Here is a 20,478-nt window from a genome sequence, read left to right as displayed (position 1 = left end):
AATGCTTAAGCCGCGCGGCCATCGTGGGTGATAGTAACTGATTGCCTATGTATTATTTAAAATTTTACTCCACGTATGTCATGGAATTTTGACAATGAAGTTTTTTTGACAAAGTAAAACCAACAATTTTTTCCAAAAACCAATATTATTTATCAAGTACAATAATGATACATCCTTTAATTTAAACAATAATAATAATATAGATTGTTCATTAATTTTGTCGTGATCATTGATAAATATGATAATTGTTATCAGTAAATAATAATATTTAAAACATGATTATAAATTCGAAATAAAACATTTCCTGTTATTCTATAGATATACCATCATAAATCATCAGGTGTTCGAATTTAGAACTAAGGTCATCACAGTTTGAAATGTATTGAATGATGTGTCAAATATTAGCATGTGGCGCCCTCACTCAGCGGACAACTTGTATTGATCTATAATGTTGATATTTATTTTACCCAATTTTACGTAGGTATGAATATAAAATAATTAGTAAAGGAAAATTTTATAAATAATATATTACCATTATTTCATTACCTCCACTATTTTAGTTTTAATTAATTTTTCACATGTAGGGTTATATACTTAAATTATTATTTCAAATATAATTTCTATTAAAATTTCATAAGCGTAAGAGTAGTTGAGATATAATTTTATTATTCACTACATTAGTATGAAACTATGCTTTTTATATTACAGATGGTGTGTCAGAGATAATTATTTAAAAATGATTTCTCCATATGCAGTGAAATGAAATAAACATTTAATTATATAGAAGAAAAATAACAATTTCCTAGTTCAGATATTGGCGAACCTATGAAACGTGTATCACTAAGGTACACGTGTGCAAAGTTCATATTTTGTATGCAAGAGTTTAGTAGTTAAGTACGATAAGTTGAATATGAATCTACTAAATTATTCAAATTTACTTGGTTTTTAATGGTTTGACTGAAACGTGTGTATGTTTCTTTTAAAAGCTGCATATTTAATTATCTTAAAATAACCTTCAATAATTTTATTATAAACCACGAATAAATAAATTTACATCATTTCATTGTAATATATTATATTTGCATACGTATTTAGAAGAGAAATAGTTAGGTACATATTTTATCTGTTTTAGTAAATTTACGATAAACCATTGTGTAAAAGGGCATTTTAGTTACCTATTTCAAAGATTTTTGCATATAACTTGTAGAAAAGACAGGGACGCGCCAACGGCGGCTGCCACCCGGGTGCCAGTAAAAATATGACAGAAGTCAAAGAAATGTTGACAACATCATTTTTTTGTTATCAAAATGTATAACAAAATTATAAAATATTTTATATAATATTAAATAATATAACGTAATATTCCGTGTGGACTGTCTTAAATCGATAGATATGTATCGAATGTAGCAAGGAAGCACAATTTAGAAAAGAAAATTGCGCTGCAGGCAAATATTTTCATCATTTTTAATAATATCATTAGACATGTTTTTTCGGACTTGCCGCCCGGGTGTTTCGCGCCCCTAACACCCGCTTGGCACGCCCCTGAGTAAAAGATTCATCGTCCCCAATCTAGTCCCTTACATTGATTGTGGTTTATATGGATATACAATAAATAATTAAAAAGATATGTATATAAAAACCAAGTACCTGTCTAAAGAGAATATCATAACATATAATTTATTATTAATGAGTAGATACGGTGTGAAAAATGAGATGACTCGTCAAATTTAAAATGAATGAATGATGAGAATTACATGTATGAAAATTTGAAAAATGAATACAGTAATGTTAATGCTATTTCTTAAAATGATTTCTGTAGATATTGTGCTATAATGTTATAGGTAGGTATATGAAAAAGGATCTGATGGAAAAAGTATTTATTATAATGTAAAATTCTCATAATTTTTAGTGAAATACCAACAATTTTATTGTTATGAAGTATAAATTTAATGTGTATTTTAGTCACTCATTCGATAAAAATAAATTATCTTTGATTTTTTCTAGGTAATAATATTATTATGGTAGGTACACTTATCAATATAGGTAAATGACACGTGATAATCAAAACGCTTTAGTACTATGTTCGTATTAGTGAAAAATCTATGTGCCTACAGCCATGGTCATATTCAATGGAATTTAATATATTATTCTAATATAGTTCCTTCATATTATTATGAATGTATCATTGAAGATTAAATCTTTTACTTTTTCTATGCCTTATGATATTACTATGGCAGTATCTGACAGGCTGAAGATTTTTAACGACACACATTGAATGTAGAGCGAAGCTCTTACTACAATCGCTGTAATACCGATAATTTATGGCTTAGTATTTCATAATTATTCAAACAGATGTCACTACGTGTTTAATTTTTTAGATTATGCAAATCAATCGACAGTGGCTAGTAATTCGTGTTTAAAGTCGGACGAGATATCTCGCGAAATTTGTACATGCTGCCTGTCGATCACGGCCTCATGGAGTGAGAAAACTCGCTGAAGGCATAGAACCAGTTAAAATTGTGGTCACTGTAAAAAAAAGAATATCTAGGAATTGTGGGTAACTTCTAACTGGAACGACTGAATTTTATTACTTATTTAACGGCCCACGTGCTCGTCGTAGGTCAAAATTGAGTTTTTATTGTATTTTCAAACCATGATCCTGGACACTCCTTAAACGTTGTAGATAATCTATTTATATAATTTTGAAGCCTTATTATCCTTTATAATTATTATAAACATTTTACGACTGCATAAAGTATTTTTGTTACATAAAATAGTATTCTTTTAAACCTCTCGCTCTAATGTTTTAGAATATAGTCATATGTTGGTACATAACTGTGCAGTGGTGTTAAGATTTTTTACGTTTATTAATTTTTAAACGCATTTATAAAACCATTGGTATAATTTATTACGAGATAATTTTTGTAAAATATTCACGATAAAAAATTATATTGATAATCTCTGTGATCCCAAATTTGACAAGAATTAGGCATTTTATTATTCAAAAAATTGGCAAGATTAACACATTTGAACATGATTCTAAAGATACTTATTATAAGCTATGTTTTTGAGCATTCGAGTGTGATAAACATCTTATGAATAATGATTGCTTTTTAATAATTATTGACCTAAGAATAAGGTAGTGTTTTTTTGAAATACGCCATTTCTTTTGTCATTCCCCAGTAGTTAAGCTACAACATACGGCCGTAGCCATAAATTGACAAACTATAATTGAAGTAGGGAGTAAAATGATATTAACGCGCGTGTTTGAACATGTACCGTTTAAAAAAAATAAAAAAAAATTCGGTTAGGTACATGTTCAAACACGCGCGTTAACATAATTTTACTCCCTACTTTAATTATAGTTTGTCAATTTATGGCTACGGCCGTATGTTGTAGCTTAACTACTAGGGAATGACAAAAGAAATGGCGTATTTCAAAAAAACACTACCTTATTCTTAGGTCAATAATTATTATAAAGCAATCATTATTCATAAGATGTTTATCACACTTGAATGCTCAAAGACATAGCTTATAATAAGTATCTTTAGAATTATCTTCAAATGTGTTAATATTGCCGATTTTTTTAATAATAAAATGCCTAATTCTTGTCAAATTTGGGATCACAGAGATTATCAATATAATTTTTTATCGTGAATATTTTACAAAAATTGTCTCGTAATAAATTATACCAATGGTTTTATAAATGCGTTTAAAAATTAATAAACGTAAAAAATCTTAACACCACTGCACAGTTATGTACCGAAATATGACTATATTCTAAAACATTAGAGCGAGAGGTTTAAAAGAATACTATTTTATGTAACAAAAATACTTTATGCAGTCATCAAATGTTTAAAATAACTATAAAGGATAATAAGGCTTCAAAATTATATAAATAGATTATCTACAACGTTTAAGGAGTGTCCAGGATCATGGTTTGAAAATACAATAAAAACTCAATTTTGACCTTCGACGAGCATGTCCCCCCTTAACATGTAGGTAGAAATCGTTTGTATTAAACATTCAAATATGCCCACACATGTACATCTATTTTATGACCATAAAATAGTTCATATATTTCATTATAGATATAGAACATAATATCGAATGCAATACCTATTGATATTTCAGTGCATACGATATCAAAAATGTGCCTACGCCAAAGATTTTGGACTATAGCAGATTTCTTCAACGTCTTTGGCCTACGAATTATTTACCAATTTGCATGAGTTATGTCTTTTTGCACAATGTACGTTATGACCTATTACACAATTTTATTAATATCCGATAGTGACTCGAATTTCTTTTATTGGCCATGGCGGAAAGTATTTTGTGATAGATTTGTGTGTTCAATATGCATCCTCTTCTTCTTTAAGGCGAAGTATTTCAGACTTGTTCATAAAGTAGTAAGATGCCTGCCGTCCTTTAAGATCCTTAAGAACTCTTTTCGCACCAGCCTTGATGAGGATTCGACTCGCTGATTCAACATTATCTATTCCCATGGCGTAATGCAAAGCGGTTCTTTCCAACTAGAAAACAAAAAATGTATTTTACGATTGATAACAAAATTACCATAAAAATGTAAATAAATAATACCTAATAGTACCTACATTAAAATATTAGATCTTAAGTGTAAATATTTTTACGTAATTAATATTTATATGATACCTGAACTAATTTATAGATTTTTATTTAGTTTAAATAATTATATAATTGCAATGCCCTTTTAGGTACCTACCTATATGATAAAAACATAACAAATAAAAATATTTCAAACTGAAGAGCTCAAGAAAACACACTGTCAATATTTCAAATTCGTAGTCTCGAGAAAAATCATGTTTAAACTTTGTATAATACACATCTCAAACTGTGTGGCATGTCATCAACGACTGCCCAATACTAGAAAAGGGACGATGGACTCTCAGAACTCTATGTAGAAAATATAATCATGAAATTGACTTCCAAACACCACAAATTACTAAACAACAGAACACTACTACACAACATATTGTGTAATTCAGGCCATAAAAAATTATAGTCATAAAAAACTAACTTCATTAATAACCCTCTCAACCACCTTGGACGAAAAAGCATTTAAATTAATTGATTTAAATTTAAAAAAATAATCATACTTATAAGTATTGTATTATAAGCTTATATAATATTATTTTTCCAATGTGTATTTGATACAGTGCAAGTACTAAATGGGTTGGGCGAATGTTGGGCGAACTACATATTTCTCGTAATTTTTTTATCTCATAATATGGCAATGTATATTTATTTACCTTACATAGGTATTGATAAAAATATGTAATATAAATTTAGGGTTATTTAATAATAAAAAAAATCATACGTTGTCCCCGATCCTGAGGGTTTCTGGAAAAGTCCTTGCAATGAACTCGGCGATATCTTCCTGCTGTGCCAGTACCGCGATGTGTAGTGAACACCTTCCAAAAGCATTCTTGGCAGCTGCCATGTTTCTTCCGGAGAAGAGTTTCTCCGGAGGCATAGCGTGTGGACTGACCTGCCGCTCTAGGGTCAGTCTCGCTTGGTCTACATCGCCGTCTCTGATGTACTGGTGGAACCTTTCTCGCGTCTCCTAAAAATGTACAAAAGTTGCCATCATATATACTTTCTGACAGTCTTCATTGATAATACAGTTACCATACCTACTACAAACTCACACTTAATTATTTTTTAAAAATTGTAATAGATTTCTCCTATTCAATTTTAATACTTTTTAAGGGGGGACATGCTCGTCGAAGGTCAAAATTGAGTTTTTATTGTATTTTCAAACCATGATCCTGGACACTCCTTAAACGTTGTAGATAATCTATTTATATAATTTTGAAGCCTTATTACCCTTTATAGTTATTTTAAACATTTGATGACTGCATAAAGTATTTTTGTTACATAAAATAGTATTCTTTTAAACCTCTCGCTCTAATGTTTTAGAATATAGTCATATTTCGGTACATAACTGTGCAGTGGTGTTAAGATTTTTTACATTTATTAATTTTTAAACGCATTTATAAAACCATTAGCATAATTTTTTACGAGATAATTTTTGTAAAATATTCACGATAAAAAATTATATTGATAATCTCTGTGATCCCAAATTTGACAAGAATTAGGCATTTTATTATTCAAAAAATCGGCAAGATTAACACATTTGAAGATGATTCTAAAGATATTTATTATAAGCTATGTCTTTGACCATTCAAGTGTGATAAACATCTTATGAATAATGATTGCTTTATAATAATTATTGACCTAAGAATAAGGTAGTGTTTTTTTGAAATACGCCATTTCTTTTGTCATTCCACAGTGGCTAAGCTACAACCTACGGCCGTAGCCATAAATTAACAAACTATAATTAAAGTAGAGAGTAAAATGATATTAACGCGCGTGTTTGAACATGTACCGTTTAAAAAAAAATTAAAAAAAAATCGGTTAGGTACATGTTCAAACACGCGCGTTAACATAATTTTACTCACTACTTTAATTATAGTTTGTCAATTTATGGCTACGGCCGTATGTTGTAGCTTAACTACTAGGGAATGACAAAAGAAATGGCGGATTTCAAAAAAACATTACCTTATTCTTAGGTCAATAATTATTATAAAGCAATCATTATTCATAAGATGTTTATCACACTTGAATGGTCAAAGACATAGCTTATAATAAATATCTTTAGAATCATCTTCAAATGTGTTAATCTTGCCGATTTTTTGAATAATAAAATGCCTAATTCTTGTCAAATTTGGGATCACAGAGATTATCAATATAATTTTTTATCGTGAATATTTTACAAAAATTATCTCATAATAAATTATGCTAATGGTTTTATAAATGCGTTTAAAAATTAATAAATGTAAAAAATCTTAACACCACTGCACAGTTATGTACCGAAATATGACTATATTCTAAAACATTAGAGCGAGAGGTTTAAAAGAATACTATTTAATGTAACAAAAATACTTTATGCAGTCATCAAATGTTTAAAATAACTATAAAGGATAATAAGGCTTCAAAATTATATAAATAGATTATCTACAACGTTTAAGGAGTGTCCAGGATCATGGTTTGAAAATACAATAAAAACTCAATTTTGACCTTCGACGAGCATGTCCCCCCTTAAGCCAAAAAGTATTAAAATTCCAATTAGTATTGTCACATTTTGCTATCTACCAATTGTTACGAACATAATAATTAGTTTTGTTAAACATCCCTAGGTACATTCAGGTTTGATTATTAAACACAATACACCTCAAGCTGTGGGCAAGTATATAGGTTCGTAAAAATGAACGTAATACATGGAAATATGTACACTTATTTCAGTCATGGACACTTAGGATAGGCCATCTTACGCAGACCTTATACCTAGATAGGCCATATAACATAAAAATCTAACACACTTATTTTTATAAACTATAGGTACATAAAATTGATAACTGTGTTATTGTCAGAAAATTATTGAGCGCTCTGGTTTGTGAAGTTTTCTATTTCAAGTTCTGACAAATACATTTAACTGGCATTTATCCATTATTTACGTGCTCCATGAAGGCTTTGTAATAAACTATATATATAAGGTGTAAATGTACTCGTATTTAGTTTATGTGTTTAATGATCTTACCTCAAAGTCTGGAATGACTGTTAATATAGCGGTGATATCTGTCTGCCCACGCTGTCCGACCACCTCTGCGATTAGGACGCCTTCATCGTCGACTACATCCAAAATGTGGTCATAACCTTCCATCACCAGCTCAGTTATTTTTTCTGTTTCACCTAGATTTAGAAAATAATACATTAAATACATTAGTTTGTCACAGAAATAAGGACCCTGTGTAATTGTCCTTTATGTATCTACCCATATATTATGCAAGCGATAGGTACCGACTTAATTTTATTTTATTTTGAGAAATATATTCATAAAGTGGTATTTAAAATTAATTATTTCAGATAAAACAGTATTTTAATGAGCCTAAAGATAGACACGATGGTCACATTATAAAGTGCCTGTGACAGCAGACCGTATCAATTACTTATGTATTTTACGACAACATCTTCTTGGCTACGTAAAGGAAGGCGCTGCTGTCGACTAAATGGGAGGAGCTTGTTAGTTTATAATGGAAGTGCGGTTAAAAAAGGGAGGAGCATGTTAGTTTACAGTTTTAACACGTAGCCAAGAAGATGTTTCCATAGAGTAAATAGTTACATAATAATATACAACCAAACACATAGTGGTAAAATGTTCTAATGAGCCGTTAGGGATTTATAGCAGATATATTTCAATGTGCCAACTACCAATTATTAAGCCACAGAAAAATGTTGCTGAATGCATCAAGTGTATTAATTTGTCTATTTAATTTTCTCCACAAATCGATGTGGATCTTAGTCACCTTCAGAAAGAGATTTGTTACCAGTTTATATTTAGTTGAAATAAATCGATGTTAGACACTTGCTCAATCTATAAGACCCTTACCATACAGTCCATAGATTCCCAAACTCATTTGCCCCACTGCCCCATTTTCAGAAAAAAAAACTCATGGAAATCTATCTTCTAACCAAAAAAAAAAACAGAAAGGTGCTGTGGCAAATTTTTGAAATTTAGCAGGATTACCAGGCATTGCTCAAAGTATACACCAGTATTAGACGCTCCTGCACTATCCATGCTAGCATGGGTAGTAGAAGTGACATATTTGCCTGGCGTTTTCTGAATACGATTTAGCAAACAATTCCGATCTATATGACCGAATAGAGAAACGACACGGTGACGGTCTCTAATCAAGCTCAACTCGTCCGCCCCGACGTCTCCATGCAATATCATAACTCATTGTATTTTAATTGTGTACCTACTTGCATCGTTGGAAAAAATGAGGTGTGCTTCTCGCCATTTCCTGTGAGCGTTGTGCCGTATAATAAAACTTTTTAAATATTTATAGTTTAATCAAAATCATAGTTATGAATTAGAACATCCTTTTTTTTTTTAAATCAGCGACATTAATTGTTACCTCTAGCGGCAGTTTCCATAAGCCACCGATCCAATTCTTTGGTATTCTCTGCGAGGTTAGCTTGGATGGAAACATCTCTGGCCGTGCGATAGAGTTCGTCCCTAAAAGCGGGACTCACTCCGGACTCGCGCACTAATTGGATCAGCGCACCGCGTGCATGTGCGCGAGCCGCGGCGAAGTGGAGCATTGACTGGCCATGTTCGTCCTGTCAACATAATTCAACAATAATTATTATTGACTATAACGATTAGATTCTAACCTAACCTAACCTTAAGTCAACAATGAAAATGTATAAAACATTTTCATCATTACAATTAATATTATCTTCTCCTCCACAACCCTGGATGGATATGGGCATCCTTGAGTGGTTTACTCCACCAGCTTTTATCTGAAAAACACCCAGAGAATGCTCACCTTCCTTTATTACTGTCTAGCACTCTTAAATGTGTATGTGGTTTTATTGTGTATTTATGATAAAACCTATAACAAAAATGCCTAAAAAATATTAGACACAGCCAGTGACATCTATAAGCAAAGGCACCAAGGAAGGAAGCAAAGCAGAATAGGCAGACATAGGCAGATTTAGAATGTCTTTCCCTTTAATTTCTAGTTTCAAGTTATCTTTAGGTACCTACCTACTTACTTATTTTATAATTCGTTTCGGCTTCTTACACAGACAAGTAGGTACCTACACTAAAAATCTTTAAATTGACATTACTGAGATTGACTGCGAATTAATTAAATTGACACATTGACTGAAAATTAGAGCATTCGCACGAAACCTACTCTCAAACGTAGTGTTTTTAGGTAGGTACTAGAGGTCTGCGGCGCTGACAGGTTTGAAGGCACCCTGGTTCCGCCTCTGCGATACACAGACATTATAATATGTATTACAATGGGTATTAAATACAACAGTGGCTATGTTGTCAGCATTTTATATGCTTCGGTTATTTTTAAAACTAAGATGCCGAGAATTTAGAAAGCGACCCCATCGTCAATTTCATAGAAAAATGCTACTGCTATCAAAAGTTGTCATATTTATATCCACATTCCTTCGTTAGCTATCCTTTATAATGTGCCCTATGCAACGCATGACCCCCACGGTACGTCAGTGGGCACATTAATATTTATAGTATCAGATATTATTTAGTACCACTCCGCAACTCAAATTCAATAAATTCATACTATTATAATACCTACGTGTATTAAATTTATGTTTCTCTTTTAATACACATTAACGTTGCGATAATACCTATCGTTGATCATATTGTATGAGCTACTGCTATGTAATATATTTTAGAATAATATATTAAATAATACGACTAATAGCCTCTCACTCGATTATCACTGCTGAAGGCCGCTTCCGGCGCACCCGGCGTGGCTGGCGCGGGTGGAGTAGGGGGAAGGGCTCTCTGCAGAGAAGCTCTCTGCAACGCAGCTCCAGCGGCCGCCGTGGCTGCCCCTGCGGCGCCAGTTGCCCCAACAGTCCCCAATCTACCGTGGGCCGTGGAGGCAGCAGGAGTTTCCGCGTGAGGGGTTGGAAGAGGGGATGATATGTCATCGTCACCGATTAGCGCCGTCGACTCCTAAACGAAAATATACGCCGATACAATAGTTATTAATAAAGGGAGGATTGCTGTTAATAACTAATATATAGCATCTGGAATGAAAAGGTTTATTTGAAATTCGTTAGCGAATAGAAAATAGGAAACGCTATAAAACACGCATGCAAACAAACATTGCATTCAACTAAAATTTATAATAATGCGCACTTCGGTAAAACAAAAATAGTATATAAAACATTGGTTGGGCCAATTATAATCGCCCTCATCCCACTATTTCTCTTCTACCTCTAATCCACATTATTGTCGCAAGTTCAGGCGCAACTCAATTACAAAGTCATAATTCGACCGTGATTGATAAATAGTTTGTTACATCAAGACAACGAGCGAGTTCAAGACTTTGCTAGAGTTTGACTGTCGTGAAACGTAATTCAATTCGCGAGTCTCAGGGTGAATTACAAGTGACAGTTCAACCTTTTTGCATAAAGACCGCCACGTCGCGTCACCATAAATTCATTACCCATTAAGTGTCATCATCCATATAAAGAAAGTTTTGGTCGATTCATGTGAAAGTGAGAGTGCTATAAATACATTACAATAAGCAACATGTGTGTACGCGCATGACCCGGGAGTCAGAAGAGCGTCCCAAGAGTCAGCAGTCCGGACGAGTTTTACATCAAAGGTCAGTGCCGGGACACACCCCTGCTTCTGCTGTCCTTCACCAATATCCAAATCCATAGCCCACTTCATAAAGTCCACAAAAGTGCAACCAAAAAAACACAAATGTCCAGAAGGTATCATTTACAAAAACAAAGCCATTAAAGAATAATAATTGATTGTTTATTGGTCACACGAAGTTTCTGAAAGATAAGTTGTTTGTATTCTGCAATTATTTAGATGCATATTAAAATATGCTAGATCTGGTAAAAAACGTTAAGTTAGTAACACTGTTTCTTACTTGTGTTTTAACCCTCGATTTGTTCTGGTTGGCAAAGTTGTATAGGTATGTCGCAAGGAAAGCGATCGGGTCCTTCGGTCTGGCATTTGCCACTTCTGTCAGTCCTTTGATCAGCGGGTCTCCGAGCGCTGCAAACACATCTTCAGGGTTATCGCGGGAATGTCCTGCCATTGCGGCTTTGCCTATTATGACCACAGCTCAAATGAGGGGAGGAAATGGAAGTAGCCTTAAAAGCTTGATTGCGTCTACGAAAGTGCTACGGCACGGCGTAGCATTTGAAAAAAATCGATATTATATATTTAAAAGAGTTATTGTTTAATCAAATTAGCAATTATAAATAATATTTAATATATTATATTATGATATTAATGTATTGTTTATTTTTGTCATAATATTTGTCGTTGATAGTATTGAGATATAAATGACACATTTGTGTACATTTATAGCTAAATGTGTTACGAATTTTTATAAGTATAGTTAATTTAAGCAGAATAAATATGATGATACGTTGTATATACTGAATCAAAGTTTGTAATATAATTATAACATACAATACAAATATTGGAGTGTAAATAAATTGTTAAATTCATTCATCCATTTTTTTGGTCTAATTTTATCAATGAGATAGCAATACTGCTATAAAATAGTATTATTAATCATACAAACGTACGCAGAACCAGACGAAAATTTAAAGTAATTGATTGTCGTTTTATAAACTGAAATTAGGAGATCAACTTTGTAGTAGAAATGAAACTATATGTTTCGTTTTATTTTAATTAACTCCTGAGAACCACACCAACCACAGACATAAAAAACGATTGTTCACCACGACATGCTGATTTTTGGGTAAATATTTAAAGTTATAACAAAAAGTTATTACTTATTGAGGGTGTAAAATCATTATTCACAATAGAGCAATTTATAATTAATATGCGCTAAAATTTATATTCCACTTTACAGTTGTACAAAGTTTTAGTGATTATTTGAAAAATAAATCATGAGTTATAACTATTACTATAATTAAATAAACTACGGTAAAATAAAGTTAGAAAATTATACCACATAATGTACGTTTTTGTGGCCATAGTATGAGAGTATATAAGCAAATAATATTATTCTTATGTAGAATTTTAGAGGAAGTAGTATTAATGGAAATCGTATAGGAAAAAGAGAGAAAGAAGATATAAGGATGAGCTTTCAATTAACTAACACAATCACGGTTTAAAATAGTATCATGAAAACTGAACTGATAAAATTATACATAAAACACTTTTCAACACTTGTAAACATTATTAAAAATAGTCAAAAATGTAAAATGATAAAAGTAATATGTTAGGAAAACGTTAAAGTAAATTTCGTTAAATATTTGATGGTTAAAAACACGTGAAGCTTGCTTACAGGAAGCCAAGTATCTGCCTTCCTCTGTTCTGAATATTGGAATATCCACCTGGCTGTTTTGTCCGTTGTTCGGGGGAGTTTCTGTGGAAATTCATTAAAAATGAAAAGACTTTATAAAATCGATAGCCGTATAATGGGCTTCTTTATCGATCAGTGATACCATGACACACTTGTTTAATATGAATGGAAGTAAATATCAACCCTAAATGCTATAAGACATTCTGAAAGTATATTTAATATTTATTAACCAACATTCATTATAATTACTCGATTCATTTAATTGATTCAATAATAACATATGTAGATATATTATTATTTAAATAAGTACATACATTAATTGAGAACATCCCAAGTCAAAAGAGTGCTTGTGATACATTAATGTTGATAATTATTTTTAATACTATACTATTTGTTGAAAACTTTATTCAATATTTTTTAGATTGGCTGTAGAGTCTGATATGGATTTTGGCCGCCTCATGAAAAGGTTTATTAACATTTTTTTAATGAGAAATTGATGTTACCCACTCGTTCAACATACTTATTAGATATAGACCTGGACAGATATTGAAATATAACACATTGTGAATTTGCCAGATTCTAGATTTGAAACCGAGACTGACAATTTCATAAGCAGACACATTACACAATCTATTATAACATCGAGCGGTAACGTATTATTCTGTCATTTGTCCCGGGTTCGAATTCCGGGTCTGGCAAAAATCACAAGTTGTTTTTCAATGTGTATTTGAAATCAGAATATGTACCTAATAGGTTCAGCAAGTGTCTATCATCCATTTCTCGCAATAATAAAAAAAATACAACCTCCACTCTGCGGAGGCCCCATATTATGATCATTTTAGGACGAACATGGTTATGTGTGTATTATAACTTTGAAGAATGGTTTCGTATATTTTTTTTTTGTTGAGATGGCAAACGTTGCATGGTTGAGGTGGAACGGAAGGCAAAGTTTTTCACTTCATGAAGGACATAGCTTGACCTGCTTGCCATGTGCTTTAAGATTTAAGCGTGAGAAGCCGAATTACTATTATTATTATTAACATATATTATCCTAACAATATATGTTTTTAATAACCAATTAAACATTGTTTTGTCGTTTTTTTAGTTGGTATCACTGATCAATAAAGAATAGCTTTACATTTGAATAAATTAACATCTGAAATACAATAAAAACAATGAGAATTGTGCATTAGACAGACAATTTAGTGAAGCATATCATATAATCTATATTATAAGTACAACATGCAAACACACGGGGCCACCAAAGCTTTTTATTGCAAAAAATCTATTTGATATCCGATTTGAGTTTTTTTGTTAATTATTTGGATAAATATACATATAAAAACTATGTTAGGTACGGTAAACTTTAGATTTTAAATTAATATTTCACATTAAATGTTAAAGCTCATTAGTCTTTAAAAACCTAGCTGTCGGAGGTTTGCTAGTGAAGCATATTATACGTGTGTAATTAAACTAGTAGGTTTTGAATGAATTTAATAACAATTTTAGTTGTACCGATTTCAATACATTATAATGCTTTAGTACAATAATAATTAAGATTTTATTTAATTATATTAAATGTTCAAACAAAAAAATACATCAACCATGAACTGCCAATATAATTTTGATTTTGACAGTAAACTTTAGGTGAACCTCAGTATATTTTGAAATACGGAGTACTTACTTATAAGATATTATGATTTTTATTTAGCTTACATCAAGATTTTAAGTAACTATAAATAATAAATAATACTGCCATACCATAAGTTTAGTCACTGACGTGTTAGAAAGACACTGTGTAAGCTGTTCATGGTCGACATGTATCGGATATCAAACGAAATACTACCGGGAAATAACTATGTATTGACTGTTATTAAATTTAATCTACATCAATAAAACACACTGAATTTATAATGCTAAACTGTTTATGTATAAACAACGGCATCTATGGCTAGTCTGACAAACATCGGATGCATTAAAATCTCTGAAAATATTCAAAATAACTACCAATAGGTATAGTAATAATTAATTAATACAGCGTTGCGTGTATGGGTGAGGCAAAAGATCGAACACTGTGATAACCAACACAAACACGTAAGAAGTTAACCTTTTATTTAAATGGCAACCGCAAAATCGGTTTGATTCCTTCGTTATTTTATTACGAATAAAAACTACCCCTATATGTACCAACTTAACAGGTAGACCAATCATTAGAGTAACGTTATAATTGTTTATTTTATTATATTTTGCTCCAATAGTTAAATAATGTGTGCGAAAGAAAAACAGAGAAGTCTGAAAGAAATTTGAATACAGAACCATTTTAAGCTTTTCGTATTCCTTTGTAACCTTTTCTATTACGTATAACGATATAATAATAATATGTTCGATGTTATGTCACACAAATTAAGTTAGACGCCATAACTAAGAATTTTCAAATAAACATATCGTAAAACTATTATTAAAATATTAAAATAAAACCACATACATACGTAGCGTATGTTTTGTATCAGTGAGGTTGTTGAGGAACGTCTTAATATTATTCAATCCATTGAACTATTAATTAAATATGAAGTTTATTCGTTCACCTTTCATTTATAAGTGAAATATGTAGGGTCTATGCATTATGGCTTCTCGGCATTTTGGCCCTATTTGAATATTATGCCGAATCAACCATAATGCATAAACTAGTAAAGGGACGAGTCTGATAAGTAAATTTTACACAAACAGTGGTCGAAATAGTATTTTGACTTTACTGAAGAGTAGTGATTTTAGACATGTTATCTCCCCTTTCCTTTCGCACACAGAATTAGGAAAAAAACTGTTAAAATGACTGCTAGTTTTCTTGAATTTATTTAATATATTTTAATATTATAGTGTATATGGACCAGCATTCATTTCTTATGAATGTATTGAAATGGTAGATATATTTTCATAATTATTTATACTTGTTTTTGTTGTCAGAAAAGCTTGTTTTTATTCGTAATAAAAAATACTTCAGGACATATTATTGTAAATGCTTTTCAGTACTGACCTAAATGTATCCGATGTTGTCGCAAGTGCAAAATGTCTTCTAATATTTTTTCTCCTAATCCCATATGACACTTGTATTTGATTTCACTAAAGTCTTTTAAAATATGTATGAAAAGAGTACAGACTACAATAAAACGACTATTGAAATATGCAAACAAATAATAATTCACTATCTGAACTAAGCGTGAAATTACCGAGTAGTAAAAAAACTGTACATTGTTATTAGTCGTGCTGACTGTTTTAAGTATTAGCGTCCACCAAAGTGTTTCGTCTTTTACGAAATATGTTAACAAACATTTCAGCAATATGAATCGAATTTTGCATTGCCAGATCTTTTTCCAATTGTAGAATATTCCCAACAGCTGTAGTATAATCATGAAACGTTTGAAGTTCAGTTAATCCCAAACTTTGATAGTTTCCGACGCGAACTATCTCAGGGCTATGCGTCTCTCTGTGATTTAAACCGCGCACAGTACACAGATGCTTTAAATTTTCTGGATCTTTACTCAATTGTGGCAGTGTTATTGTTAAAGTAAAGTGCAAGGAATTGCCTAAGAAAGTCGGCCTTGCTGATAAGAATCCAAGTTTGTCGTCCCATTTATATTTGAGCCGTTCATCCAAATGCATCATGGCTCTAGAAATCTCTGAATACGCTTTGCCAACCTCAGCGGGGTGTCGATGCGAAGTGCTAGTTATCATTCTTATATGGTCTTGGACATTTAACCAGACGGCCAGATCGCCATTGTGTGTTACGAATACGCCTCGTCCGTACGGCCAGTGTTTTCCATGTAGTCGCTGATCGTCGTCGATTTCTTTGCTGTCGCATAACGGAATAAGTAAACCGGAAGCTGCCAAAACTGCCCTTATTTCCGAAGGTTTTTCCAATACTTCATTCATGGTATAGTAAACTCCGCCTTTTTCGTCTGCATCAAGATTTGAATGATCGAATAGTTTTGCAAAATCAGTACTTAGTAGAATATTCGTTAAATTTCTTTCGACTGACTCCAATTGGCCCACATTCATATTGAGTGGAAGCTCAAATTCTTCCAGATTTCGACTGCATTCAATAGTTCCAGCTAAAACATATTTGCAGGCAGGATCTAAATCGTGATTTATTACAAAATACGATTGCTGAACATTTTCCACGTCTTCTCGTTTATTTGGAAGAGGAAGAAACATTGACTCGGGATGTTTTTGTAAATCTGAATACATATTGATACAATGTAGATCTTTTATAAGTGGCATTGTAAATTCTTCAAATACTTCATATGCGTAGTAATCTGGCGCTACTATTCCGCCGTTGAAATCTGCTTCTACAGCATCTACCGCGTTTTTACTGTCAGGTAGTTTCTTGACAGCTGGCCAAATCACGTCGAAGAGGTTGTGATCTAGTTTTGTGATGCGCAGTTTTATCCTCTCGAAGACTGGGCGCGTGAGGAATCGCCCCAGAAAGGTAGTAGGAGGACCTTGGTTCGACGATGCGCTCGGGGGTGGTCCGCCGGTGGATAGGCGGCGAGATTCTTGAAGAAGACGAAAGCAGCGGCCCAAGACTGTGATGAGTTCTGGATCATCCAACTCACGCCTCGACGAACACTTGTCGTTGGGGACTATTCACGCACAAGACATTATTTGAATGTTGGTATACTGACCAGCCAATAATAAATAAGCTCAACTAAAATAATGAATAAATAGATAAACCGGATCGAATCGATAAAAATATTACACCTCTATTGTATCAACCGAATTTTTTACATATTTGAGAAAAATTACCTTTTCATTAGATCAAAAATATATATTTACAATTTACTAGCTATGTTTTAGACAATGTTGACCACGTGGCTGCACTATTTAAAATCTTTTATTGTATTAACTGTCAATTCATGGTGGAAATGCATTTTATTATTAGTTTAAGTAAAACGCAAATTTTATTGTAGAGATTCCACATTTATTAAATGTTAATATAACAGAACAGGTTTCGTCCGTCTCAGAGAAAGTTGCTTCAATTGGAAATGTCCCTCCGAAGGACTAATAATGTATTATTTAAATAAATTTTACTTTACCTGAATCGCAGGATATAAAGTTTTTCATAAATGCATGTTCCTTTTACGTTTATCATTGTTGTAATCAAGTATTCGAACACTTTAATGCATGGTTATCAATTATTTGTCAAAAGAAATATAATACACGATTTACCTTGAAAATATTTTATAATATTATCCTTCACTAAAACTGTTCCTATCAGATGATTTTGTCAAACTTTAATTAATATAAAACTATAAAGCCATAAAAGATTTCACCTATATCCATTATATTTTATCTTAAATTACTTAAAGCTATATTTTGTTTACTTAAAATGGTTGATTTTATATAACACGGGAAAATTTGCTAACACGAAGTGCACGGCACACGACGTAAAGTGTGTTTGCCAAACACTCGCTAAAATGTTAATAATACCTATTAACTATATCTAAGTTATGCATGCAATAAAATTATAAGTACATTTTAAAGATGTTGAAAAATTCACCGGTTTTCTTATTAAAATCGTGGAAGAAAGTTTCAGATTATCATAATTGTCATTAATCTATACAGGACATTTTTAACAATGAATACATTAGGAACTCTGTAATATTTGTATGATACTTTGTAGACCAGTAGTCTTTTTTATGTTGGTTTAATTTCGTATGCATATATTATAGGCTCCGTCTCCATAAAAGAAGGTTTTATTCAACATCTTTGGTACTTATAATTAGATAGTTAAGTACTATGGATAGACTATAAGTTGATGATTGTTTTAATTGTCGATAACTTACACTAATTGACTGGTAGGTAATAGAATAATACATAACTGAAATGTCTTTCATTTATTGCATTATTAAATTAATTTTAATTTGGTAGAGTAATTATTATTAGTAATTTTCACAAGATCTTATCATGTACATATTATTTAATTGACAAACTATAAAGATATGCAGATTTGCAAATACATTTATTATAAACAATCATTAGCTTATATTCTACGCATTTTTTCGTTATTTAAAGCATTTTGCTGCAGGAAAATAGTGAAAATGAATATTATAATTATTTAAATACCTTTGTCGTTAAGCATTTCATCAGCCAGTACTTCATCAGCACCGAAGTCTGCTAGTAATTGCTTATGGGATAAATACTTATCGTCTTGTAAATAATCTTCAGGGGTGTTTCCATTCTGTGTAATAACATGTTAATGTATATATTGTATATCATATCTAGTTAGAAAAAGCAGCATATGTTTTTTTTAAATATACCTAAGAGGGTTTTTAAAGTATTAAACAGATTTGAAGAAATGTCACAAATTCACAAATTAATATGATGATAATGAGAGACCGTTTATATTATTATACGTATGAAAAATATTTATTTTCAAGACATTTTTATAGATAAAACAGACAAACAAGTAAGATTGTGAGTTTCATATTCAAATTTAAATGATATTTAAGAGTTTTGATAAACCGTATCTGTATAAATAAATTTATGTTATACAGTACATACCTAGTTAAATGCTGTTAAAAAATAAAATCAAATATATTAAAAAACATTTCTCATAATAATAATAACAACAATAAAGGCACTACATTGATTCGGGTGACGCAATCTATTTGTCAGATATTTAAAAGAGGTCGCGATATGGTTAAAAAAAACACATGAAATAATAGTGTTAATCTCAGTGTTAATCCTTGCAGCGCTGTGACGTAGAAGACTCGATATAAAAGTTAGTCTATGGTCCAAAATATTATTTTTGACATGCCTCCCCCTATCAAAATTTTATACTTAGTTAACTAACAAATTCTGAAAAAAAAAATAATTGCTTCAAATAAAAAATGCACAAAGGCAATACGGTTTTTAATTTAACTTTCGTAAGTAATTATGTAACCTATGTAATTATATTAGATATACAACTCGGAAGAAAATTAGTGCGATCCTTATGCTTGATGTGAGCTGCAAAGAGTTTTTATGTGAGGTCAGTGTTGCCATCTTTTTCTATGCTGATTATAGTACGAAGGCGTAAACAGTATAGTATTTCTAAAAAATATATAGTACAGGAACATTTTTTGTCTTGAATCCTTTAAAATTATAGTATTTTGGTATATTTGGCGTAAAATTATAGTATTTTACATTTTTCGCGGAATTAAAATTATAGTATTATACTATAATTATAGTACGGCTGGCATCACTGTGTGAGGTACCAATTTGGTCAATTTTAATCTTAAATTTTCACAATTTATGATATCAAAACGATTTCTTTTTTCAGTAACAAATCATTTATAGCGCCGTATTCAACTAAATGGGAATGGCAACAGTAATTTTCTTGGAAAGTCATGGTTGCAATATCAAAAAAAATATTTTCGAAAATGCGTTTTATAACAAAAAAAAAGAAATGTACCAAATATTAATGATATGCACATTGCCCTCCAAATTTTTTTTTAAATTAGCCCCCGGTGGGGTGTGCTGTTGGAAA

The 20,478-nt window shown here is 31.5% G+C and overlaps 1 protein-coding gene across 1 annotated transcript in view; it reads right to left on the bottom strand.

The window, feature by feature from the left end:
• Positions 1–4,004: 4,004 nt before the first annotated feature.
• LOC147073769 (uncharacterized) overlaps positions 4,005–20,478 on the bottom strand; it is a 65,587-nt gene continuing 49,113 nt past the window's right edge. The window contains exons 14-23 of the mRNA XM_085944680.1: positions 19,074–19,188; positions 16,236–17,590; positions 15,443–15,506; positions 12,936–13,016; positions 11,538–11,665; positions 10,355–10,603; positions 9,018–9,222; positions 7,640–7,791; positions 5,357–5,602; positions 4,005–4,532 (exon numbers count right to left, since the gene is read on the bottom strand). Coding sequence (XP_085800806.1) covers positions 4,353–4,532; positions 5,357–5,602; positions 7,640–7,791; positions 9,018–9,222; positions 10,355–10,603; positions 11,538–11,665; positions 12,936–13,016; positions 15,443–15,506; positions 16,236–17,590; positions 19,074–19,188 — 2,775 coding nt within the window. The 3' untranslated portion in view covers positions 4,005–4,352. The remainder of the gene's footprint in view (positions 4,533–5,356; positions 5,603–7,639; positions 7,792–9,017; positions 9,223–10,354; positions 10,604–11,537; positions 11,666–12,935; positions 13,017–15,442; positions 15,507–16,235; positions 17,591–19,073; positions 19,189–20,478) is intronic.

The sequence above is a fragment of the Rhyacophila brunnea genome, unplaced genomic scaffold (genome assembly GCF_057557595.1).
Source record: "Rhyacophila brunnea isolate RB1 unplaced genomic scaffold, BYU_Rbru_1.0 scaffold_17, whole genome shotgun sequence".
In the NCBI taxonomy this organism is placed as follows: Eukaryota; Metazoa; Arthropoda; class Insecta; order Trichoptera; family Rhyacophilidae; genus Rhyacophila; species Rhyacophila brunnea.
This window is presented reverse-complemented; position numbering and strand designations above follow the sequence as displayed.